Source organism: Pristis pectinata, chromosome 31 (assembly GCF_009764475.1).
Source record: "Pristis pectinata isolate sPriPec2 chromosome 31, sPriPec2.1.pri, whole genome shotgun sequence".
In the NCBI taxonomy this organism is placed as follows: Eukaryota; Metazoa; Chordata; class Chondrichthyes; order Rhinopristiformes; family Pristidae; genus Pristis; species Pristis pectinata.
The window spans coordinates 7,070,063-7,097,216 of record NC_067435.1 but is presented as its reverse complement, the minus strand read 5'-3'; the positions used below and the strand labels follow the sequence as shown (position 1 = coordinate 7,097,216).

Sequence of the window (27,154 nt, the reverse complement as noted above, 5' to 3'; positions counted from 1 at the left end):
GGGGGAACAAGGTGGAGTTGAGATACAAGGAGAAAACAACCAATAGAACTACCTACATCTGCAGCAAGTTCATGCACCTGAACAGCAGAATCAGTCCAGCTGGGGTTACACTGATCCAATAATCTTCAGGCTCAAAGAGAACCACCATCATACAGGGAGTGGGGAAAATGCACTGCCAATGGAAACATGATACAGAGATCCTCTACCCTCAGGAGAAAATGGTAGGAAACAAGAAAATAGTGCTAACCAGTGCAACGACGCCACATTCAAAGCACCCTACCCAAGTCTTCCCCGGGCCATTTCGTTTTAGAGTATCCTCTTCTATCTTCTATAACAGGGTCCACATCCTATTACAAGGCACCTCGCCACCTATTACATGGTTTTTCACCACCTATTTCAAAACTTCTTGCCCCCTATTATAAGGCTCCTCACCACCTTCTATTACAATGCACCTCACCACTTGCTATTACAATATGGTGCCACCTTTTATTCAGAATCAGAATTATTATCACTGACTTATATGTGAAATTTGTTGTTTTGTGGCAGCAGTACAGTGCAAAGACATCAAATTACAATAAATTACAAAATAAATAAATAATGCAAAACAAAAGGAATAACGAGGTAGTATTTAAGGGTCCATGGAACATTCAGAAATCTGATGGCGGAGGGGAAGAAGCTGTTTCTGAATCATTGAGTGTGGGTCTTCAGGCTCCTGTACCTCTTCCCCGATGGCAGTAACGTGAAGAGGGCGTGTCCTAGATGGTGAGGGCCCTTAGTGATGGACGTCACCTTCTTGAGGCACCGCCTCTTGAAGATGTCCTCGATGGTGGGGAGGGTTGTGCCCGTGATGAAGCTGACTGGGTCTACACCCCTCTGCAGCCTCTTACAATTCTATGCATTGGAGCCTCCATACCAGGCAATGATGCAACCAATCAGAATGTTCTCCACCGTATATCTATAGAAGGTTGTAAGAGTCTTTGGTGACGTACAAAATCTCCTCAAACTCCTAACGACGTAGAGCCACTGGCGAGCCTTCTTCAAGATTGCATCAGCGTGTTAGGCTCAGGACAGATCCTCCGAGGTGTTGACACCCAGGAACTTAAAGCTGTTCACCCTTTCCACTGCTGACCCCTCAATGAGGACTGGTGTGTGTTCACCCGACTTCCCCTTCCTGAAGTCAACAATCAACTCCTTGCTCTTGCTGACGTTGAGTGCAAGGTTGTTGTTGCGACACCACTCAACCAGCTGATCTATCTCACTCCTGTACATCTCCTCGTCGCCATCTAAGATTTTACCAACAGCAGTGGTGTCGTCTGCAAACTTGTAGATGGCATTTGAGCTGCGCTGAGCCACAGTCACTCCATGCCAACTATTATAAGCTTTTCTCCCGCCCTCTATCAAAATGCTGTGTGTCATTTTGTGTTGCAGTAAGGCTAATATTACAATTATTTCCTTATAATTCAAAGTTGAGAGGTTTATACAGCTTTATGGTTCAGGAGAAAACTTAAAAACACATTTAAGTATGGATTAGTGAATCACATTACTGCATTATAAATGTTCTCAGCTTATTTGTTTTAAAAAATATTAAGGCATACTGATTACCTCTGGCACTCACTCTCTTTAATCTTTGCACTTTCATCAGATGGGCTGGTTGCTCTGCCTTGGTGATCAGTGAGAAGCATTCAGGTGACATGGAGACCAGTTCGTCCAGTTATAGACCACCAGACACACTGCATTTGCACCCCCCTACCCCCACCCCTGGGACCACCTCCTCACAGCAACGAAAGAGAAACAAATTCTGTCTTTTAAAAGCAGCTTTGCCATATGAGTAATGTGCCTTAACGACACAAGAGGTGCTATTTAAAATGGGAGTTGGTGCCTTTGTGAGGGTGAGGGAGGGTTGTTTGAGCTTAAGATTTCGGCACAGCAGACTGAAACTTTGCTTTGCATGTTTTGTTGTTGGTATTGACCTTCGTTCCACTCGGCTGCTCCTCAATAATGCCATAGCTGACTACAAGCAGCACTGCAAACGCACAGCCTGGCACCCTCCGCCATATGTAAACACCAACATGCACCTCCTGCAGTGTCAAACCTCCCCATATCAAATCCCAACATCACCCCAATAAATGACTCTGCTTCCCAAAGGAAGGCGTGCATTTCTACTGGATATTTTACAACTTCAGCACATCTTAAGGCACTTTACAGCCAGTAGGAGCCGAGTCAGTGAGGAATATAGTAAACATGTGATTTTGCACACAAGATCCCACCAATGGGAATGCAATTGTGCCCAGATAGTCCCTATTGTTAATTCAGGGATAAACATTGGCCAGGACACTAGAAGAATTACCCAGTTCTTGTTATGCTAATCTTGCCATAGAGATACAAGGATTGATTACAGAATTACAGCACTGAAGGGGCTGTAGAGAGGCTCTTAGATAGGCAGATGAATATTAAGAGAATGGAGGGATGTGGACTGTGTGCAGGCAGAAGGGATTAATGCAATTAGGCATCATTAGCTTCATTAGTTCGGCCCAACATCATGGGCCAAAGGGCCTGTTCCTGAGCTGTAATGATCTTTGTTTGAAAGACTGTTCTGCCCAATCCTGTGCTCTCCCTCAAGACCAATCCTGCCCCCTTCTTTTCCTCTTGAGTAACTATCCATTTGCCTTTTGGGTCTGAATCTGCCTTCCACCACCCTTCCAGGCAATGAGCTCCAGATCAGGGCAAACATGGTGGATCTTTTGCTCCCTGTTCCTCAATCCATCCCCCAGGAGGAATAGCAAAGATGGATCATTGGGAAAGGCAGAAGGATACAAAAGGGAAATGGAATAGAACAAGAGATCCCAACCTTGCGGTTGGGAACTCTTCGCTCTATGCAGACCCTATTGAAGCATATTTAATTTTTAGAAAGATTTTACTACTTAGAATTGTAGTCAATCCTCTCATTAAACAAGGTTAAACTTTACTGATCCACTCTCTCTAAACAGTGTTGCCCAGACACATCCTTGGTTGAGCTGGTTAACCAGCATCCAGCTGCTCTGCAATCAGTAAACAGCACTCCCTTGGATGGCATGGAGACCAGTCAGTCGAGCTGCAGCCCACCAAGCACACTGCACTCTGCTTCCAACTGAGGAGCTGACTGAGGCTGCAGTGTGAAGCATCTACAACATGCACCGCAGGTACTCGTCGCAGCTACGCTGACAGCACCTTCCAAAGCTTCCCCACCATGAAGGCCAAAGGCTGCAGCCAGAGGAAAACACCACCACCTGCAGCTTCCCCTCCAAGTTGCACACCATCTGGAGTTGGTTCCTCTCACTGTTGGGTCTTGAACCCTGGATCTCGCCATCCAATCACTGTGGGAGCCTCTCCAAAACACTCAATGAAGCAGTCGAAGACAGCAGCTCACCACCACTGCCTGCTCCCAGCCAAGCAGGGATGGAAGTGCTGGGGACATCTGTGCACCACAAAATGAACAAGATGGCAGCATGGTTTAACATCTCGTCTGAAAACAGATAACTTTTAAACAGGCTAGTGAAAAAATAAAGATCAGGACAAGCTGAGAATCGGCCAAATCTCACTCTGATACTGGAGCTAATTAGCTGGAAGCAGCATCTCTCAGAGAAGATCTTAATGTTTAATAAATCTAGCATGAGCAGGTTGGGCCAAATAGCCTCCTTATGATTCTACAGATGAGCTAAAAATGGATTGAGTTGCACATTTCAGCATCATTTAATATCCAAGCCAGGCTACAATAGCAACATCTATTTAACTAACAGCTTTAACAGAATAACAACTTTAACAGAATAAAATGTCCCATGGAGGAATCAGATAACTCTCAACACAGAGCCCCACGAGGAGACATTAGGGAGGTGTTCAGTCAAACTGGTAAACTTAAAACAGAGAGAGAACGAGCAGCAGAGGAATCCAGCAAGGGAATTCTGGGATGCGGAGCGGGATTGCAGGAGGTCCAGCTGCCAACCATTGGAATTGGTTTATTATTGTCACTTGTACCGAGGTACAGTGAAAAACTAGTCTTGCATATCATTCGTACAGATCAATTCATTATACAGTGCATTGAGGTGCTACAAGGTAAAACAATACAGAATGCAGAACAAAGTGTCACAGCTATAGAGAAAGTGCAATGCAGGTGGACAATAAGGTGCAAGATCATAACGAGGTAGATTGAGGTCAAGAGTCCATTTTATCGTACTAGGGGACCGTTCAATAGGCTCATAACAGTGGGATAGAAGCTTTCCTTAAGCCTGGTGATACGTGCTTTCAGGCTTTTGTATCTCCTGCCCGACAGGAGGGGAGAGAAGAGAGAATGTCCCGGGTGGGTGGGGTCTTTGATTATGTTGGATGCTTTACCGAGGCAGCGAGAAGTATTGACAGAATCCACGGAGGAGAGGCTGATTTCCGTGATGTGGGGGCAGGACAACCATGATTCTCACAAGCTTCATACCTGTTCCCCTGTCCTTCCAGTGCTGGAGTACTGGGATAGCTCCCCCTCATGGTCCACGCTCTCTATTGACTCCTAATCAGCACAGTACCCTAATAGTGACAAGGCATCCTACGTAGGCAGCTCTGCCCAAACACAAGTCTTTCCTCTACTACCCAGTTATATTGCATTGATGCCTCAAGTCAAGCAGAGTGGGTAATTTCTACCTGCTAGTCATTTAGATAACTATTTCTTTGAGACCCAAGCTTTCTTACTCTAGAATAAAAGGGAAGAGTAGGAATGTTTAAAATTCCAAAGGAGTTCCAACAGCCAAAACATAGAAAAAACATTTCTCTTTTGGAGGAGAAAATTTTAAAAAGTGCTGATATACGATACAGATCCTACAGGGAGCAGTGGGAACATGGACCCGTTTACCAGAAGGAATAGAAAAGATGGATTTACAGGAAGACTACATGAATACACAAGGGGTAAGGGGATAGAACAGGAGTTCTCAACCTTGGGATCATGAACCAATAGGGGATCACAAAGATAGAAACAAAATAGGGCCACAATGAGGCTTCTCGCGGGTCAGGCAGCATCTATGCGGGGAAATGGGCAGTCGACATTTTGGATCAAGACCCTTCATCAGGAGAAGGTTGCTACCTGACCCGCTGAGTTCCTCCAGCTTTTTGTGTGCTGCTCCAGACTTCCAGCATCTGCAGTCTCGTGTCTCAAGGAGGCTTAAGTTTTTTTTAAATATTACTCTTTTTTTTCCCCACAGCAGCGTAAAAGTAGCAAAAACTTATCTTTGCTCTGTGATGGTTACTGGACTAGCAGCCTAAATTCTGGACCACTGATCCAGAGACACAAGTTCAAACCCCACCACAGCAGTTGGGAAATTTAAATTCAAGTAATTATACAACTCTGGAATCAAAATAAAAAGTTAGTCTCAGTAAGAGAAACCATGATACCACTGGATTGTTGCAAAATAGACATCTGTTTCAATGCTATTCTTTGGGGGAATAAATCTGCTTTCCTTACCCAGAACGGCCTGGATGTGACCCCAGACCCATGAATGTGGTTGACTTTAAATTGCCTCCTAAATTCAGGGGCAATAAATACTGGTATTGCCAGCAATGTCCACATCCTGTGAATGAATAAATTAAAGAAAGGATAACTGGTTTACTACCAGAATAAAAGGCATTTGTCTATGAATAAAATTATAGGAATAAAAACAATAATCAGATCTTGTAATGCTCGCTGCATTTTGAGGTCACAAGAAATCTTGTGGTTTAAAGATTCAATGGAAGTTCTTGAGACAGGCTGGGAGGAGGTTTACGTGGAGCATAAACCCTGGCATGTATTACTGGGCCATGTGCCTTGCTCCAATGCTATAAATTCCATGCAACTCTATTACAATATCCAGTCCAGGCCTTTTCAAATACTGGCTCATCAAGTTGTTGTTCGACATACACCGAGTTCACAGGCTGTTTGTGCTCCCAAGCTTTATACAAGGGCTTAATTCCATCCACCTGCCCTAGAAATTCCAACACAGATGGAATTTCACCTGCTCTGCATACCTGTCAATTTATCTGAATGCAGGATTCAAAACACACTCTGGTTCAGGGCTTCTAATCAGAGGAAAACATCTCAAGCCCTTCGCATCTCTCCATAACACACATCTACAGTGCCAAGCCTTCAGTGTTTGATCTTATCAACAGGCATTAAGCAGCAACTTGTATCACACTTCATTAAAAATGCTTAAAAGTTGTCATGACAGATTGTTTCTCACCAACTCACTTTAATGAAAAGCCCACATCAATCACTTACACATAAACTGACTTTAGGACTGGAATATTGGTACTAAGGGTGTTATCACACATACTTGTTATAAACATCATCTTCACCAAAGGGTAGCCCTGTGGTACAGCAGTTAGTGTTGCTGCCTCATGGTTCCAGTGACCTGGGTTCAATCCTGATCTCAGGTGCGGTCTGTGTGGAGTTTGCATATTCTCCATATAACCCTGTCAACTTCCTCCGGGTGCTCCAGATTCCTCCAACATCCCAAAGACGTGCTCGTTGGCAGGTTAACTGGCCACTTAAATTATCCCTTATTGTAAGGGAGGGGGGAGGTTGATGAACATGTGAGAGAGAATAGGTTGTAGGGAAGTAAGTTGGAAAATGGGACTGATGAGTGTGCTCTGAGAACCAGCATGGACTTGATGGGCCAAATGGCCTCCACCTGTATCATAATGAGATACGAAATATTTTTCAAAACTCTTTGTTGGAGATTGCATTTCCATTTATGTTCAACTGGATGATAAACCTCAACACAGAAAATTATTAATGGAAAAAAAAACCAAAGCTTATAAGAGTAACATCATAAAATTATTTTTGGTTTTCCCAAAACTGAGGCATGATAAGGGATTGACACACACAAGTGCCACTTATCCCTTTTGCACTTTCCTCATCCTTAAGGTGACAGCATTTGATTCCAAGGTGTACATGGGAGCTTAGACAGAGGTGAAAGGAAATGTCAGGGCTCAGAGCCCAGACAGCTGAAGCCTCAGCTGCCAGTGCTGGGCCTCACACGTACAAACACAATGAACACTCTCACTCAACACAGCACGAGGGCCTGAATACATGTCTGAATGCGAGTGCTGTTGTACCAGTTTGGAAGTAACGTATCTAATTCCTCACCTAAGCAGCCCCAGTTCTCCTCAAGGTGCTGCTTTCCCTCATGATCTTGGCATCATGGTCCTGTTCCTTCATCAAAACATTGAAATGGGTGAACTTCCTACCTCTTCCCTTCATCTTTCCCATCACAGGGAAGTCCTTAATGCCAAACCATCACTGCCTCGGACAGAGGAGCAGTAAGTCCAGCAGGGAAGTCCACAGCTCTTAGTGCCATGGATGCTGGGTGAAGCTCCTGCCCTGGCACCCCACGTCAGCCCAACCACAACCTCAAGCATATGGCCAATTGCTCTACACTGGTGTGGCCAGAAAGATGTTCCAACATTAGAGAGAGTGACTGTGAGTATTTCAGGCAGACCACACTCACCGATCCTACAGCTTCATGGTCAGTTAGAAAGCTGTGTCCGTGATGGGCTGAACCAAAGTTTGTTTCTGTAGGACACTCACATGCGATGGTCAGATCTGGTGCGAATTTCCCCACTGATTTTCTTCACCTCCCCAGAGGCATTCTCGTTGCCAACTTTCAAACACAGTTTCACACCTTCTTTCCCATTGCCAGGTAGGTGACTGGCGAGGAGCACTTTAGGAGCTTTCGTTCAGCAACAGTGTGCTTTAACACGCCCAAGTACTGGAGACCATCACACATTCTCCATTGTCAATATTCAATCAACTATCCAGATACAGTTACACCTGTCATTAATACTATGTGTCCCTGTATTCACCTTGCAATATAGCACTGGGTACTGAAGCATATTCCAACTGTGTTCCTGTGGCATCTTAATGTTCAACCAATGCACTGGGTCCTGTTTCACATTTCAATAGTGCAGCATGTCTCAATACTCACTCAAAGTACTGGAGAAAGTTAGACTCCCATAATACACATGGTCTCAGCACAAACTCAGAACTGAATATGAGTGCTTATTCCCAAAGTACAGTCAGTCTCCAGATCACCTCAATTTCACACATTCCCACAACACAGCTGTCTTCCATTTGTACTCTCATATGTTATTGAATACAGAGGATTGCCTGTGGCATGTCAGAGACTGCACAGACATTGAAGCTGACCCCCCCCACCCCAAAATAAAAATCCTTAATCATTCATCTTTAAGAGCCATGTATCACAAAACCCCACGAATCAGATTTAATCGCTATTGGTAGTCAGTGAGCGGAAAATCTGGCTTCTATACACGATCAGTCCTGGACTCCACTGCATGGGCCTTACTTCAGCTGAACAAGACACAGAACATAATTCAGTACAGCACAGGAACAGGCCCTTCAGCCCATAATGTCTGTGCTGACCATGATGCCAAATTAAACTAAAGCTATCTGCCTACACATGATCCATATCCCTGCATGTTCATGTGCCTGTCTAAATGCCTCTTAAACATCACTATCATGTCTGCTTCCACCACCAACCATGACAGGGCATTCAAAGCACCTACCACTCTGTGTAAAAAAACTTACCCCACTCATCTCCTTTAAGCTTTCCCCCCTCACTTTAAATCAACAGCAAAGTCACTGAATCTTTTGAACTATCTGCCACTACTGAAACCAGCACTATAATCCATTACACCACAGAATAACAAACAGGGCGGCACACAATTCTATTTTAGTGATCAAATTTTTCATTGTTTGCATTTGGAAGGTTCCTGGTGTTAGGTTAGCCACTCCATCATTAACACTGGTCAAAAACATGTGGCTTCTTTAAAATCCCAGGCTCCCAGACTAGTGTCCCAGAAGAGCATAAACTAATTCCTGCCTCTCACCAGACAAGGGCAAGCTGCTTGTTAAAATGTACGCCTTGCTCCTGAAATCAGTGATGGCTCAGCAGCCTAAACTTTGTTGACTTAACACCATTCCTTTGCCATATGTTTGAAACTAGACAGGAGATAAAGATACTGAAATGGTCAGGAATAATCTCCTCCATGTGCATCTTGATGGGATAAACAGCCAGAAGGCTTGCATTGATATTGCGCTTTCAGGAAGATTCCAAAATCTTCACAGCAAGTTGCATTTATCTATGATTTTTCATGAGGAGTCAGAGTGTCAAACAGCATGAAACAGGCCCTTCAGCTCACCAACTCTACGGTGACCATCAAACAGCCATTGATACATTGAAGCAGCCATTTCAGGGAGGATCCTGTGGTCAGTATGGACCTGTTGGGCCAAAGGGCCTGTTTCCTTGCTGTATTACTCTATGATACTAATCCTACACATTTTATTCTCTACACATTCTGTTCAACTCCCACCCACCCAGATTCTACCACTCACCTACATACCAGGGGCATTTTACTGTGGTCAATTAACCTACCTACCAGCACACCTTTGGGAAGTGGGAGGAAACATGAGCACCCGTCGGAAACGCAAGCAGTCCCAGGGAAACCATGCAAACCCCACACAGAAAGCAGCGGCGATCAGGATTGAAATGGATTGCTGGTGTGTGGCAGCAGCTCTACCAGCTCTGCCACTGTGCTGTCCTTTATCAGATTAAAATAGCAAATGCAGTCTTTGCACACAATGAAGTCCATACAGCTAAGCGGAAGACATTGGAACTCTTCACCTCAACCCTTCCTTTTGGCTGCAAGTCCCACCTTCTCTCTCCTCCCCAAGTTTCTTCTGAACTCTTTACTGGATTTATTAATGGCCATTTTAATGGCTCCTAGTTTTGAAAAGCCATAAGTGGGAACAGGGTACCCTGACCAGCAGACCTCTGACACCATCATGTTCACATTGAATTGCCCCACAGTGGACATTGTATTGGCCCAAGGGCCCCTCCAAAGAGGAGGAAAGAACCATTTTAAGCAAGTGCCACGGAGGTTGATCCGCAAATACTGACTCAAAGAAGGTTTTCAAAAAAAATAATTTCCATTGGAAAGTAAGAGATTTCATTGGGAGGATCTGATAGCTTCCATTGATTGTAACCATAATCTGATCATTTAGCAGTCTCATAAAGCCAGTGAACAATTCACATCTCACGTGATACTAAAGGACCTGGTTTACCTTGACTGTGGAATTCTTTTCCATGTGCTGTGGAACAACATCTTGGGGAGATGTTTGTAGGCAGATGGGGCACAATACAACATATACTGATGAGATGCATTTGTGTGCATCCAAACACATTGAATAGTCTCTGATCAAAAGAGTAACTTACAGGCACGACGCATCCCCGTGTGGACTCCTGATGCATTGTCCGCTGTTTTCACATGGACGGTGGTTATCCTGACACTGCAGAGCTGTGAGGGAAAGAGTGAGTGGTCACCTTACAAGGGTATGTTTTAATGGATGAGCAAAATAACAAATGAACTGATGAATAAACAAAGACAATCCGAGTTCCAAGAACACTTGAAGTGTTAATCCTTGCACAGCAAGATCCCACAAACACATGATAATGATCAGATAATCTTTTTTTTTGTTTGCAGAACAAGGATGTGACGTTGGTTCACGGTTCATCATCAGCTTGGACACTGGGCTGACTGCACTGTCTTCTACGAAGAATGTTACGAGATCAGGAGGGGGAGGTGGAGAAGAAGGGAGGAGCGGAGGAAGGGGGGCGAGGAGGGAGGGGCAGGGGAAAGAGTAGGGGGGTTTTGGGGGGGAGAGGAGGGGGAGGGGAAAGGAATGGAGGGGTGGGAAAGAAGGGGATGGGATAATGGGGCAGTCAGGGACAAAGGGGGAGAGGAGGGCAGAAAGGGGAGTGGAAGGAGGGGGAGTAGGAGACGAGATGGAGTAGAGGGGAGGATAGGGGAGAAGAGAAAGGGAGAAAAGAGGAGGAGAGGGAAGAGGGAAGAGAAAAGCGAGGCAGAAGGAAGTACACAATTATTTTAAAACAGTTAAACCCAACAATAATAATGCTTAATCAATATTTCATTTTAAATGCACCACCTCCTCAAGCTGCATTCTGAGTCAGAAAGTACTTCATGAGAAAATATGATTACTTTTACTCTTAAAATCCATGGGGAATGCATCTTCCTCTTGACAAAATGTCATAAAACACCCACTCACCACACACATATCTGCCAGGAAACCCACATGATCCACACACCAGCATGTGGAATCACTGACTTTTACAACCCAGAAGGAGGTCAATCACCTTGATGTGCTTGCACTGGCTCAGAACAAGGGGTCAAATTTGGTCCCACGCTCCAACATTTTCCTCATAACCCTGCAAATTAGTCCTCGTCATATACATACCCAGTGCTTTCTGAACGTTCTTACGGAGTCTGCTTCCACTTTTTGGGTAGTGCATTCCAGATGTCCGCGTGTGAAAAACATTTCCCTTCATTTCCTGTCTATTTCTAAAGCTACTGGAAGATGCTATGTAACATGCAGCAACACAGAATCATAAATGGATACAGCACAGAATGGGACATCTGGTCCACTTTCCCAGTGCCAGCTCTTTGGCAGAGTCAACCCAACTGGTCTCATTCACCTGCTCCATTGCTTCAACTCTATTTTGTTTTACTTTCAAATTTTTTTGATTTTTTTTTTGAAAGTTATTATCAACACTACAACACTACTTCCACTACCCTCTCTGGCAGTGTGTTCTAGATTACAACACGGTGCGAGTTTTTTTTTCCCCCTTACGATACCTCTGGCTCTTTACCCAGCTTCTTAAATTGTGTATGCTCATAATCAACCCTTCTGTCACTGGAAACAGTTCAGTGAAACCCTTCATGATTTGAAACTTCAATCAAATCTCCTCTCATGTTCCCCTGCTCCAACAGTTACTCCAGCTCCCTAATGCTACTCAAGGAAATCACTTCTGCACCCAAGATCATACCTTTGCTAAAGTGTGGTGCCCAGAACTGACAAAAGTTCTCTTATTCCCTTATCAATTGATAAAGCCAAAGATTTCTTCTCAATGGGATGTGCATGTGCATGTCCTTCCTGATCTCTCTGTTGCTGCAGCAGCAGCACTAAAAATGAACCATTTAGTCTGTGCCTTTCTTCATTCTCCCAACCAAAAGGCATCACTTTGCATTTAAATAAAACCAGAAAATGCTGGGACAACTCAGCGGGTCGGGCAGCATCTGCAGGAAGAGAAACAGTTAACATTTCAGGTCTCTGACCTTTCCTCAGAACTCATGAAGTTCATGAGGTTTTTTTCCAGCATTTTCTGTTTTTATTTCAGATGTCCAGCATCTGCAGTTTTTTTTATCTTCTCTGTTAAATGTAATATGCCATGTATGTTTACTTAACAGGACTGCCATATGTAGTACCTTATCCCCGTGGGCAAATGTCCTGTATAGTAGCAAGAACATGTTGTACTCTTTGAAGTCAATGAAACAAATTCTGGAATCAGAGTACACTGACACTACTGTCAGATGTTTAATACAACCTGTGGGAATGAATCTCTAAGTGCCCTCCATATTTTTCTCTCCCCTCTCTCATTTTTCTCTCTTCCCCTTTGTCCTCCTAAGTATGAAGCTATCCCCTCCATTACATTTTTGACTTTCGTGCCATCCGCAGACTTTGAAACTGTGTCCTGTAAACCCAAGACCTTCATTAATACATGTCAAAAACAGCAGAGGTCCTAATAGTAACCTCCAGACACACCACTGTAAGTCTTCCCTTCATTAACCATAACTCTCTGCTCACTGCCCCTTAGTCCCTGCTGTCTCTTCAATTCTGTGGCTTTTTCTTTTGTGTGGTACTGTCAGATGCCTTTTGAAAGTCCACACACACAATATCAACCACATTTCCTTTGTTGCCCATCTCCATTTGTTCATCAAAAAGATATCTTCAGTAAAAATACACTTCCTTTACTAAAAGCATGCCATCTTTGATTTTTTTAATCTATTGCTTACCTATACAATTAATTCTATGCCAGATTATTGTCTCTAAAAGTTTCCCCAGCACTAACTTTAAACTGGCAGGCCTGGAATTGCCAGTTTATCCTTTTCTTCTTTTTGAAAGTGGTACAACATGCAATTCCTCTTAACTCCTCACGTCAAAGGAGGTTTGGAAGATTGAGGCTACAAGCTCCATAACTTCCAGTCACAGGTCACAGTACAAAAGCAGAGAGGTTGTGTTGGAAGCTGTGCAAGGTACTGGATGGGCCACACCTGGAATATTGTATCCAATTCTGCTCACCCCACTTTATGAAACATGCAAAGGTCTTAGAGAGGGTGCAGGGATACCAGACCAGTTCCAGAAATAAGGGCTTTCATGCACAAGATTTACAAGGAACAAATTAGGTTTACTCTCCTTGCAACAAACAAGGTCGAGAGGAGATTTGACAGAGTCGTGCAAGATCAAAAAGAGTGTAGATCTGGCAAATTGTGAGAGTCCGCTCCCATCACTGAATCATTCAAAAACCTTAGAGCTCCAATTTAAAGTTAGGGGCAAATGATATGGTGGCAGGTCTGTGAGTGAGGTGGACAATAACTTTTCTCCTACACACTGTAGGCATGTTCTTATCTGCAAGAGCGCTAGAAACACAGACAATCAGAACTTTCAAAGAGAATTGGAAAGGCATGAGAGAGAATATTTAGTCAGGCTTTGGAAAAAGAGAGGAACATGAGACTGATGAGATTGCACTACAAGATGTCAGCAGAGAACTGATGGGCCAGTCTCCTATACTCTACGTTTCTAAGAATAACCAAGGATGCCTCCCACACAAACCAGTGAGTTTTACTACTTTGGATATAATAAAAATAGAGGAGGTGTGTACAATTTCATTACGATCTCCTCCTTCCCAGTGACATTGGCAGCATCTTATTTTCCTTTCTAATGCCTCAGTTTTTGCTCTCTGCCTCCAAAAGGGGCCATTTTGGTCCCTCATTGATCCCATCCTTAAAATCACTATCCTTTTCCTTTATGTTCCCTTCAGGTTAGCAACTGATTTTGTTTTTGTGCCTTTTCTCTCTTATTGATATCTCAGAAATCTTTGTACCCTCCTTAGCCACGGGCAAGGTCTCGGGGGACTGGAGAATAGCCAATGTTTTTCCTCTGTTTAAGAATGGTAATCGATACAAACCAAAAAATTATTGGCCAGTCAGTCTTATATGTGTGGTAGGGAAATTACTGAAGAAGATTCTTAGGGAGAGGATCTACATGGATCTGAAATTGGAACTGGAATTTGTCTTGGTTTATTATCAAGCATATTGGAGATAATCAGCATGGCTTTGTGTGGGGGAGGTCATATCTTACAAACTTCATTGAATTTCTTGAGGAGGTAACAAAGATCATTGATGAGGGTAGGGCAATGGATGTTGCCTTGGACTTTGGTAAAGCTTTCGATAAGGTTCCTCGTGGTAGGCTGATCCAGAAGATTAAGGCACATGGGATCCATGGAGGCTTGGTAGATTGGATTCAAAATTGGCTTGGCCATTGAAGACAGAGGGTAGTGATGGAATGGTGTTGTTCGGACCGTAGGTCTGTGACTAGTGGTGTTCCACAAGGATCAGTGCTGGGACCTCAAAAGATTGAGACAAAGATGTAGACGGGCTCATTAGTAAGACACACAAAAATCGGCAGAGTTGTGGATAGTGAGGAAGGTTGTCAAAGGGTTCAGTGGAATATAGACGAGTTGGAAATATGGGTGGAGAAATGGCAGATGGAGTTTAATCCAGACAAGTGTAAGGTGTTGCACTATGAGAGGCGAAATGCAAAAGGAACATATACAGTACATGGCAAGACACTTGGGAGCATTGATGTACACAGAGATCTTAGAATGCAAGTGCATAGCTCCCTGAAAGTGGTAACACATGTAGACAGGTCTGGTCACCACATTACAGGAAGGATGTGGAGGCTTTGGAGAGCTTCACCAGGGTGTTGCCTGGATTAGAGAGTATTAGCTACAAGGAGAGGATGGACAAACTTGGATTGTTTTCTCTGGAGCGTCAGAGGCTGAGAGGTGACCTGATAGAAGTAGATAAAATTATGAGAGGCGTGGATAGGGTAGGTACTCAGAGTCTTTTTCCCAGGAGGAAAATATCAAACACTAAAGGACATAGCTTTAAGGTGAAATGAAGAAAGTTTAAGGTTTCTTTTCCACACACACACAGAGTGGTGGGTGCCCGGAACATGCTGCCAGGGGTAGTGGTGGCAGCAGATATAATATCAACATTTAAGAGGCATTTAGACAGGCATGTGAACAGGCAGGGAATGGAGGAACACAGACCACGTGCAGGTAGATGAAATTAGTTTAAATTAGCATTATGGCCCGCATGGATATTGTGGGCCGAAAGGCCTGTTCCTCTGCTGTACTGTTCTATGTCCTTTGATACCTTTTATACTTCCTGTGTTTAGCTTGCTCGTCTACTGTATTATAACCCTTCTGTTATGTCTTTATTTCCTGATATAGTTTATTTTCTATACCTTTAATTATCCAGGGAGTTCTATATTTCACTGATCTGCTGGGAGTGTGTTTACTTCACTTGAACCATCTCTTTGTTGTTGCCTTGTTTAAATAACATTATGTCAATTATTTTCATTCTAATCTGCTGAGACTGTTGAAATCATTGAAATTAACCTTCCTACAGTTCACTACTTTTACATTTGATTGCCCTGTCTTTACCCAACTGTTCTAACCATAATATTATGATGACTGTTCCCTGTGTTCTAGCCTCCTTGATTCACCAGGATTTGCCCCTCCCTCCTCTACTTCCTCACTCACTGGGCTGGTACACAAAGACCAAGACAGCTAGGGCAAAATTCATCATTAGTAACATGTGCACATTGAACTCTACTCCTGCAATTCAAATTCATTGAACCGGCAATCAACATGTACATATTAATATATTGCAGGTTTAACACAAACTTTGAAGGGTGAATTTCTATCCTCCAACGTGGATATTTCAGAAGTTCCACCCCTGATTTGTTTCTCACACTGTTACAATCTCAGTCTATAACAGAATGATACAAGTCCCACATTCCTACAACTCTACGCGATCAATGAAACATAAGCAGGAGTGAGCAATACAGATCAAACCTGCTCTGTCTACCTTTCAATAAGATTACGACTGATCCTTCACACTAAGCCGACTTCCCCACCTCATAGCCACAGCCTTTTATTTCTTCAACAAACAAAAATCTATCACCCTTGCTGAAATTTATCTGTGTATATAATCCTCTGTTCCATATATCAAAATCTTACTCTTGGACACTAGCATATATACCAGTAAACTCACAACATTTCAACCTTATACACAATCTAACATAACTACCAATAATCTCACTGATACACATGTCAAAATATCTATCTGTAAGTTCACTGTTATACATGGCACCAATATATAAACTTGTTGATAATATGCACAACAGAAATTTTAAAATACTTATAACAATGAAATATAAGGAGAGAGAATTTCAGTGAACTTAGAAGCACATGGCCGAGGTTGATGAGAATCAAACAGTGGCAGGGATAATGATAAATGAGCAAGTGATAATATTAACACACTAAGGCAACACATTCCAAAGAGAGAAGAAAAGGGAAGTGCAGCTCCCTGGATGACAGGAGATGCAGGGAATTAAACAGAAACCAGAGGCACTGTGAAGGTTGTTGAACAAAATGACACAGTGAGTTATTACAATGTGAAATGCACCGCCTGAAAGGGAGCTGGAAGCAGATTTAAGAGTAATTTACAAAGAGCTACTCAAAAAGGAAAACATTTCCGAGGAAGGGGAAGAAGACTGGTATTACCTGGATAAACATTTTGAAGAACCAGCATAGGCACAATGAGCCTTGGAGCCTGTCTTCATATATCATTCTACAACAATTCCTTAACACACTGGAACAAATTCATTGATGTATCTGCTAGTAAATCATAGGATACACAGCAGAACGTTTAACAGTATATTTTAGAATAGATGCAGAATACTAGAAAATCTACTGGAACACCAACCGACTGACAATACAGCACTGCTGCCAGAAAACTCAGCGGAGAGTTGGGGCTAATTGGGGATGAAACAGGAGCTCTCCTTGTGAAAGTAGACCATTGACTATGTAACAAATGAAAACTGTCTTTTCAAGAAAGTCACAGTAAAGGGATATGCATAGGGAAATTGGATAAAGTAGAATAGCAGATCAGATAGAATTATGCAAAAGCTTAACTGAACTCTAAGCAAAAGTCTGCATGTCTGGATGGGATGCATCCTAATTTCCTCAATGAAGACATTGCTCACCATTCAATTGTATGGGGCAGTGCCAGAGTACTGGAAGTTTGCGCACGATGCACCCCTGTTCAATGGTGAGGAAACTTACAAAAATAGCTCCTCAAAACAAGCTGTCATTTTGGAAAACTTAATCACACATTTTTCTTAAATTGTTCTAATGCAGTATCAGAAAGGGTTGATAATGGACATGCTATTGGAACCGTGTTAGGTAGCCTCCCAAAAAAAAAGTTGAATTAAGTACCTCCATGTTAATGTATTCATTCACGGAATCTGGAATTTGCTGGCAATTCCAGCATTAATTTTCCATCCCTGACTATCCCTCAACTAACAGACTTATTTGCAAAATTGAAGTCCAGGGGTTTAAGGGGGCAGGAGCTGGTTGGATAAAAAACTAGAAGAAAGAACCAAACTTATGATGATGCATTGTTTTTCCTAAGAATGTAGGGATTTTCCCCAGGGGCCAATATTTGGACCACTGCTCCTTCCTGTTGTACATTAACGACCTGGGTGAATACAAACCTTTGACAGTGGGAAGCACAGATCGCTATTTAACAAAATTGGATGTATGGTTTTATAAATAGAGGGGAAGAGTACAAAAGCAAGGAAAATATGTCAAACCTTTATAACACCGGCAGCTCTTTGTACCGCCCCAGCTATAGCTGGAGACTGCCCAGTTTCTGGACTAGAATTTAGAAAGTATGTCAAGCCTCAAGAGAAGGAGCATATCAGGTTCACTAGAACGATACCAGGGAAGTCGGTCTTCAGATCCATGGGGGGAAAAGAGTCTGGAGTTGTTTTTAGATTAGGGGGAATTTAACCTTGAAGGTTAAGTAAGGAGAATATGGTGGCAGAAGGATTGGATAACATAGTTTGTCACTGAAAAATGACTCAGGAGGTGAATTTGCTCTGTAAGTTGTGATGGTCTGGGATGTACATAATGATGGAAGATCAATTGTAACTTCTAAAGGGGAAATTGAACCATGAATGTTGAATGAGTATGGAGAAAGGGTAGATACGCGAGATTAATTAGAGTTCCTTCAAAGAGCCAGCACAGACACATTGGGATACTTCTGTGCTTTATGAATCTATCCTTTATTAACACTCAACAGAAGTACTACAGGAAAATTCACTGATTTGCACAATAGGACATGCCTACTTCTCCCTGCCCTTTGCATTCTTTTCTCCAATCCATATTGAGATATCTACAATTCTTAATTAATATTAAGGTGTATCCTTCTGAAATTTTCTCCTTCGATATCGGTGTCCATAACGTATGACCAGTACTGTAACAGTTCTATGTCACCAAATAGATGACCCCTCAAGGTTCAAGGCTGTGATAATAGCTTTGAGTACTACTACTACTACTATTGTACTATTATAGTACCACTCATACTATTCCTTTCTGCTTCCTTATTGATATTGAATCAGCAGCAGGCAGTTAAGCTTAAATTCCCATTTCTGTCATTCTTGACCTTGTATCAACAAGATTTCCAACACTGCCTCAAGATCATATGGCAACTTACACCTGCAACTCAGAAACCTCATTTGACAGGCTGTCATTTACATACATGGAATCAAATCTCGATTTACCTTGGTTAGCACTGCTCTCCTGAGTAATCCATCCTAATTTTCCTCTCTCCCAGTCCTCTATGCACCTTGTCTCTCCTCTCTGGTCCTTCACCTCCCTTTGCTAGTTTTAACCCTTCCCACTGCACTACAGGTAAACTCATTATATACATCACCAAATTTACTGTCAAACTCAATGATGCACACACAAGCAAACTTACAATTAAACTCACTGGTACTCACGCCTTCACAACTACCAGTAAAGTAACTATAAACATATAGCAAAGATGCAATAATGTTACTGAGCAAGTGATCTATAAAAGGCAAACTCTGACTATAACTGTGGTAAGTTAGGACTTTGAATTCCATTGAAAGAATCTTGAAAGTCATTATTAGTGAAAGTTTGGACTATTATTTAATATCGAGCTCATTCGCTGATAGCCTTTGGAAAATGAGTTCTGCTGTCCATGCCAGGTCAAGTCCATAGAGACTCCAATCCCACAACCATGAGCTCTGAACTGGCCAGCTGGCCACTTCACTGTATCATATCAAAAACAGTGGATCACCAGCATCTGGAGGGCAACAAGGGGATGAGAGACCTTGTCAGCACTGCCACCATCCTGAAAAGGAATGGTTAAAATACAGTGCCAAATCTCACATTACTAGCTGCACATTATAAAAATATTTTAATCTGCTTAATTCTAATATTTTGGATCACGTTATTATTCCCCATTCCACACTTTTTTTTAATGAATGACTATATCTACCAAGCCAGAGTCATACAAAACGGAACAGGCCCTTCGGCCCAACTGGTCCATGCCGACCAAGATTCCTATCCAAGCTAGTCCCATTTGACCTATATCCCTCTATATTAAGTAAACCTTTCCTATCCATGTCCCTGTCCAAGTGTCTTTTAAATGTTGTTGATGTACCTGCCTCAACCACTTCCTCTGGCAGCTCATTCCATATAATGACCACCCTCTGGGTGGAAAAGTTGTCCCTCAGGTTCCTATTAAATCTCTCCTCTCTCTCACACTAAACCTATGCCCTCTAGTTCTTGATTCCCCAACCCTCGAAAAAAAACTGTGCGCATTCACCCTATCTATGCCCCTCATGATTTTATACACTTCTAGAAGTGGTGCAGGTCTTTGAGTGGGTTAATTATTCTCCCTCTAGAAAATAACACTTCTGTTGTCCTAGAGTCTAATTCACTAGGAGGTTAAAGCAGACAGCACAGAAATGGTAGGGCAGTCTTGAGCTGCCACACACAAAGGGAATTGTGCAAGAATATTACGCTGGAAGCTGGGACAAGATGCCCAGTTATCAGTTACAAAGGAACGATCTGGCAGAAGGTCACTTGATCATTTCTTTCAACCCAGTACAGTTTGGAAGGGGGGTGATGAAGAAGCACAAAGATAGGAAAGGTGGGCCATGGGGAGGGGTAGTGGGATAAACTGGACAACATAGGGAAGCAACACCAACTAGCTGGAGTGATAGGGGAATAGCCTTGACTTCCCTTTGGTTTGGGAGAGTGATGGAAGTCAGTCCCATCCTTGATCACCATTCAGTTGCTTTCCTGCCGGACAAACCAAGGTTAATAGCTGTGGAAAAAACAAGGTTAATTTCTAATACAACTCCTACTGCTAATTAAATAGTCCAGTAATATTCATTGCCAAGTGCACAAGTTTGCATTGGCAACTTCTACGGCTCCCGCCTCTCCACGTTAATTAAGTCCCAGATCCCTGGTACCATTCCAATGGTAAATTCCTCCTGCACCTTCTCCAAGAATCACCATTGTTCGTAAAAGTGTGGTGCCCAGAACTGAACACAATACTCCACCTGAGGCCCAAGCAAAGATTTAGAAAAGGTTCTGCACTTTCTGCTTCCTTTTTAAAAAGCCTGATTTTTTTTTAAATCAGCTTCTCTTATCCCATCATCTTCAAAAATGTGTGTTGATACCCTCTCAGGTCTCTCTGTTCCTGCAGCCTCTTTAAAATTGCACTGTTCAGTTCATTTTTCTTCTCCCCAGTTTTCCTGCCAAAAAGTTTCACTTCACAATTGTGTCGTTCCATGGGCATTGTTAATAAGCTGCAGAGCGAGTTTCTCAGTGGATGCAAAGGGAGAAAGAGATTAAGCTCAGCATTTGGCCACAGATTTCTTCCAGTTTACAGGCAGTTAAAACTCCAAATGAATTGTGAAAGATGATCTTGGAAAAAGCAATACAGTAGAACTCCGATAATCTGGCACGCTTGGGATTTCAGTAGGGCAGAATTAGTAGATTCTCTGGACTATTGGACATTGCTCCTAATAATATCCCAACACACTTGTATTTCACTTTTTTTTAAAAAACATGTTGTACAGCAGTATAATATTTTTCTCAGTGAACCCAGTGTTTGAAGGGAACAGAAAATATACAAGCCAACCAGACCCCAGTTCTGTCTTCAAACCTACCACATTCCTGACCCCTGGTGTTCCATAGAACAGCATAGGAACGACGATAAACTAATTCTCTTCTGCCTGCACACGATCCATATCCCTCCATTCCCTGCATATTCATCTATTTATCTAACATCCCCTTAAATGCCACTGTCATACCTGCTTCCACCACTTCCCCGCCAGTCCATTCCAAGCACCCACCACTCTCTGTGTAGAACTTGCCCCGCACATCTCCCTTAAACTCCACCTCCCCCACCACACCTAAAATGCATGTCCTCTTGTATTTGACATTTCTACCCTGGGAAAAAGATTCTGACTGTCTACCCTATCTATGCCTCTCATAATTTTATAAACTTCTATCAGGTTGCCCCACAGCCTCTGACACTCCAAAGAAAACAATTCAAGTTTGTTCAACCTCTCCTTATAGCTCCTACCCTCTATTAGAGGCACCATCCTGGTAAACAACTTCTGCACCCTTTCCAAAGTCTCCACATGCCATCTATAATGGGATGACCAGAATTGCGCACAATACTCCAAGTGTGGCCTATCCCCAAACTCTGGTGCACACCCAGTCCACAGTCTAGATCCTGCCCCAGCCACAATCTCAACTCCTGGCTCCAGTCGCAGACCCCACTTGCACTCTGGAACTCCAGCTCAAATTCAGGACTAGTGAACAAGCCAGATGCCGGAATATCGGAGTTTCCAAACAATTGGACACTGGATTATTGGAGTCTTACTGTAACGTTACTATCTGTATTTCATGAATGGAATGATGGGAGGTCAGGAAAAGGGAAGTGTAAGGAAATGGAGGCAAACTGAGTAGGAGATAGCAGACAATGAGGATGGAGGTAATGAGTCTGAGCTTTGGACTGTCAGTGTCCCCACCCCAGGATCTCAGAAAGACTCAGGTGAAGGAACAGACAGCCATTAATCCTAGCTCCAAGTCGGGTTGAACAGTTGAGAGAAATGGATATTACAAAGGGACATTAGTAGATTTAGTGGTTACAAACTTTGGACCCAAGAATCCATGTTGCTTTCCATGTGGTGAAACAGTCTTGTGCAGGGAGATTTTCAAGTTCATGTGCAAAAATTATTGAGATTGAGAGGATAAAATTGAAGTGACTAATGGAATATAAGTCCATTATCTCAAACATTCTGGAACGCAGAGTATAAATTACCCTATACTTGGGAAAAGATCTCATTAGATCCCACTTGGATGCTGTGTTCAGCTCTGGACACCAGGAAGGATACTGTATCTCTAGAAAGGATGCAATAATGCAGGATCACCAGAATGACACCATGGCTAAAAGGGATAGCTTATGAGGTGGAAGGGTTTGCATGAACCAAGCTCACATCAAGTACATGTATAGAAATGTGTACTAACTGAAGTAATTAAAGGATTTGATAGGTGGGTGGAAAGAAACTGGATAACAATGGAACAAGGACACATAACCCGAAAGTTAGAGGTCATAGGTGATACAAAGAAGTGCATCTTCATACAAAAGTAGAGGAAGTCTGCAAACCTCTCCTCTCTTACCAAGAAATTGTTGAGGCCAAGGCCAAATGAAAACTTCAAAATCAAGACTGATAGGCTGGAGCATTAATGATTACAGCAGGAAGGCAGCTAAAGTTTAGGTACACATCTACTGGGACTGAACGGAACCGATGCATAGAGCTGAAGAGGAGAATAGTCTCCTACCATTTCAACGGCAAAAGTTTCTTGAGTACAATAAACACACTGGAAAGCTACAGGGAAAATCTAAGATTAGCTGTAGCTTAAAGCAAAGCCTGCGCAGTGCAGGGACCAGATGTATCTGGCAGTGAAGATGCTGTTGACAGTCTCCAGACAAGCAACTCCTCCATCACTCGTAGCTCCCTGGATGACAGGCTTAGAGGGAAAAACTGCAGAGAACTAGATAGAATATGCAGCACATCATGTCTGCGGTGGTCAGGCTCCACATAGTGAAGGGGGAAGGGAGGAGGAATCAGCATCATGCATGAACTCATCAGTCTATTGATGCTACAGAAGGTACAAGATTACAACACAACAGGAAGGGGGCAGTAAACTAGAGCTTTTTTTTAAGTGTTTGCTTTTTATAACAACTTGTACTTATATAGCACCTCTAATATAGTGAAGTACTTCGAGTTGCTTCAAAGGGATTTCTTCTGTTTTTCTCTTTCCTTTTGCACTATGTCTGGGCTAATCTGTCTGGATAGCATGCAAGCAGAAGCCTTCCACTGTATCTTGGTACACGTGACAATAATAAACCAATTACCAATAGTGAGCCCATGGCACAGGAGACATTTGGGCAGACAAATTGGTTTATTATTGTCACATGTACCCAGGTACAATGAAAAATTTGTCTTGCAAATCGTTCATACAGATCAATGCATTACAACAGTGCATTGAGGTAGTACAAGGTAAAACAATAACAAGAGTGCAGGTGCCCAACAGCATTGTTCCAGGTGGGTGTTAAGGACAGAGGGGCAGAAGACTTGTGGGAAGATTGACCAGAGCCAAAAGCCTTGGCAATTGAAGCCTCTGTCTGCAGTGATGGAACCATAGAAGCAGAGCACGGGAGGACAACATTCAGCCCATCAAATCCATGCCAGTCAGGTCCCATTCCCCAGCTCCTTCTCCATAACCCTCGCACTTTCCCTCCTCCCTCAGGTCTAGTTAACTCCCTTGATTCAATCAGCTTCCACTGTTCTTCCAGGCAGGGAACTCTGTTCCAGGACCATTTGCTGAGTGAGGAAAATTTTTCTTCTGTCACCCCAAGTTCTTTTGCCAATCACCTTGAACCTGTGGCTCCTGACCCCTCTGCCACGCTTCTGTTTAGAGAGAAACCAGCACAAGAGGCCAGAATGGGATAAGTGCAGCGATCTCAGGGGGCTGGGGATGTGGAAGGGGAGGTACAGAAATGGGGAAGGTAGAACACCATCAACATACAGCCCCTGTGTCTCCCTCTCTCTCATTCCCAGTTGACGTATGGAAGAAGGCAGAAGGTCATTTCTGAAGAGCTCCTCCAGCATTCAGTGCATGGAGGCTGCAGAGAGCTGTAAGACACCAGGCCAGTCAATGGGTGAACAAACAGCAGACACAAAGCCTCACGTTAATTTGGAGAGGAGTAGGGAAGAGACTGGTGGGGTGGGGGTGGGGTAAAGGGGAGTGGGGGGGGGGGGGGGGGAGTTATTCACAGTGTTTGAGCACCAAGTTCAAAAGTCAGATTCCTCACTAAAAGGCCAAACTCGTCGACAACAAAAAAAGATTAGAACCCCTCCAAAGAAAAACTGCAGCTGGCAACACCGCCTTACTGAAAATGATTATTTTGGGGGGGGGGGTTGAAAGAGACCCATGCCATTGATGAGAAGCAATTATTTTTGAACCCATGGACACTACCTCGTTATTCCTCTTTTCCACTATATTCATTTTTGTAACATAGTAATTTTCATATCTTTATGTCTTGCACTGTACTGCTGCCGCAAAACAACGAATTTCACTACCTATGTCAGTGATAATAAACCAGATTCTGAGGATTTTTTGCGGGGAAAGGGATCCTCTGCAGGAGTGAGCTATGTTGGCAACCCCTGCCTCGATCTACAGTCAGACAATGGAAGGAGTCAGTGCGCTGCTGAATGACACTGGGTGACGGGGGGATCTTGCCTTGTCGAGTAGAAGCAACAATGCCAAGTAAAACTCGGGGCTGACCCACACCCTCTTTGTATTGGATCCACCACTGCGTTTCCCGTGAACCATTCCAGCCCCGACAAAAGACAAGGAGCCCCCCTTCACTATCCTGTTCAACTGTTGGTTCCCAAGGATACAGGGCTGTGAAGGATTACCCGGTGCACCAGCAGTAAGCAAATCTCCACACATCCCATGCTGTCGCCGTATCCCCAACCCCCTACCCTTCCCATTGCAAACAGTAGACTTGCATTTTAAATTATTGAAGGGGAGGGGGATGCATTCTCGCTGCCAGAATCCACAGAACTCCCTGCCCACGCATGGCTGGAGGGCATGTGAATAAAAAAACTCAAGTGGGATCAAACGGTTCTCCGTGGTGGAAAAAGATGGATCATTGCCTCAGCCTTAAGTTCCTGCAGTCCTGTTAACATCATATGACAAGCAGCTGCAGAAGTCTCTGCATCTTTTGGAGTTCACAGCCAAATTCAACAAAATGAGCCGGCGGACAGGATGATTTGCTACCTGCCTGCACATTCCCAGCAGGAGGAGGGCAGAAATGGGAAAGTATTTACCCCCCCCCCCCAACTTTATATACAAGTTTATATAAAAACACACAGGCGCGCATTAAAGTGCATGTTATGTGTGTAAAACCCCTCGGCACAAATGCAAGGGATTTTTGTCAATATTGAGGCAAATCTGAAGACTTTGTCGTTAAATGGAGCAAAACGTCCATTGAACTGCAAAACAAGTGGTCAACTGTAACGCTGAAACCCAGTGCATTTGGAGTTGGAGTGGAAACGTGCCGCCGTGCATCAGACAGTGGGGTGTTTTTCTGTGTGTGCTTTTTTTTGAAATCCACCTCCTAAAAACCCCCTCGATAAAATCTGTTGCGCTGGGCTGTTTTCGACAACGGCAAGCAACAGCCAAATAAATAAACTTCCCACAGCCTGCAAATGCGATCGGAGGTTGGGTTAGTTTAGTTCAAACACAAAAGGGTTTGGAGATACAAGACCCGAACTAGTGAACCCCGTAAGCAGTGATTTGCAACCAACAAAAATCATTCCCACGATCGCTCGGAATGCATTCTTTTAAATAAACATGCTTTCTGATACTTTATAAAAACCCTCGCAAATTCTGATTGTTCCCATTCTCCGTAGACACTTCTTTCAAATAAGAGCCCTCCTGAGTTTTTCCTTAAATCAAATCGTACCTTCACACAGCGCCGTCAGCAAGAGCCCCCAAAGTAAATTCCAGAGTTTTAAATCCCCCATTGCTTGCAGTTTTAAAGTTCCGAGATTTCCTCCGATTCCTCGATTAACTTATACATCCATTCAAATGTGGAGCCCAGGATTTCTTTGTTATCATCAGGCAAGACGAGGGGGGGGAGGTTAATTTAAAAAAACACAAAGCGCCGGGAGAATCCTTGATTCGAACCCCCGATCCCGCGCCTCCAAACTTCAGAGCAAACTTTTTGAAAAGTTCAGCACCGCAGGCTGCCTTGAGTGGCGCACAGGACTGTATCCCTCCGCGCGGGAGGTGGGGAGGTGGGGAGGCGGGTGCGCTCCGGCGGGAGCTGTCCCAACTGACTGGGTACAGTACTCAGCCGGGCTACTGCTGTTAAGAAACTCCTAGGCAACAGCTCCTGAGTTATGTTCCGTCTCGCTAAGGAGTCCCTCTAATTCCAACTGGGGAAACCGGCTGCTTGAACTACTTCTTCTTAAAGGCAGAAACTTACAGTCAACCCTCTTAAAAAAGTTTCCTTCTGTTAAATTCTTTAAAACATTAGAATGACTCAAAGATGGATTTGGAAACGTTGAGGAAATTCGGGCCAAGGGGAAGTATACTTGAGATTAGAACATTATGATACAACAGGGCAAGAATTGTTATTCCTATCTGCTGCACTTGGTCGGCTGACTGTGGTGAAACTTTGCGAGATGTGATGTACCTTTCACTGGGGAGAGGCTGCTTTTCTCTTCCTTTGAAGGTGGGGGCGCGGGAGGTCCCTTTAAAATGGGGAAATGGTCCCCTTTAAAAGTGAGGAGTGGTCTCCTTTAAAAATGGGAAGCGCGTCCCCCCCCCCTATAAACGTGGGAAGAGGACCCATATAAAAGTGGGGGTGGGGATGGGGATGGGGATCTCTTTGTAAGAGGGGAAAGGACCACCCTATGATTGGGAGGAGAGCACTCATAAAAGTGCAGAGGGCGGGTGTCACTTTG

At 43.5% G+C, this 27,154-nt stretch overlaps 1 protein-coding gene across 1 annotated transcript in view; it reads right to left on the bottom strand.

The window, feature by feature from the left end:
• Positions 1-26,487, bottom strand: part of notch3 (notch receptor 3) — a 168,322-nt gene extending 141,835 nt beyond the window's left edge. Inside the window, exons 1-2 of the mRNA XM_052041847.1 lie at positions 26,149-26,487; positions 10,284-10,365 (exon numbers count right to left, since the gene is read on the bottom strand). Of these exons, the coding sequence (XP_051897807.1) occupies positions 10,284-10,365; positions 26,149-26,209 (143 nt within the window). The 5' untranslated portion in view covers positions 26,210-26,487. The remainder of the gene's footprint in view (positions 1-10,283; positions 10,366-26,148) is intronic.
• Between the last annotated feature and the right edge of the window lie 667 nt (positions 26,488-27,154).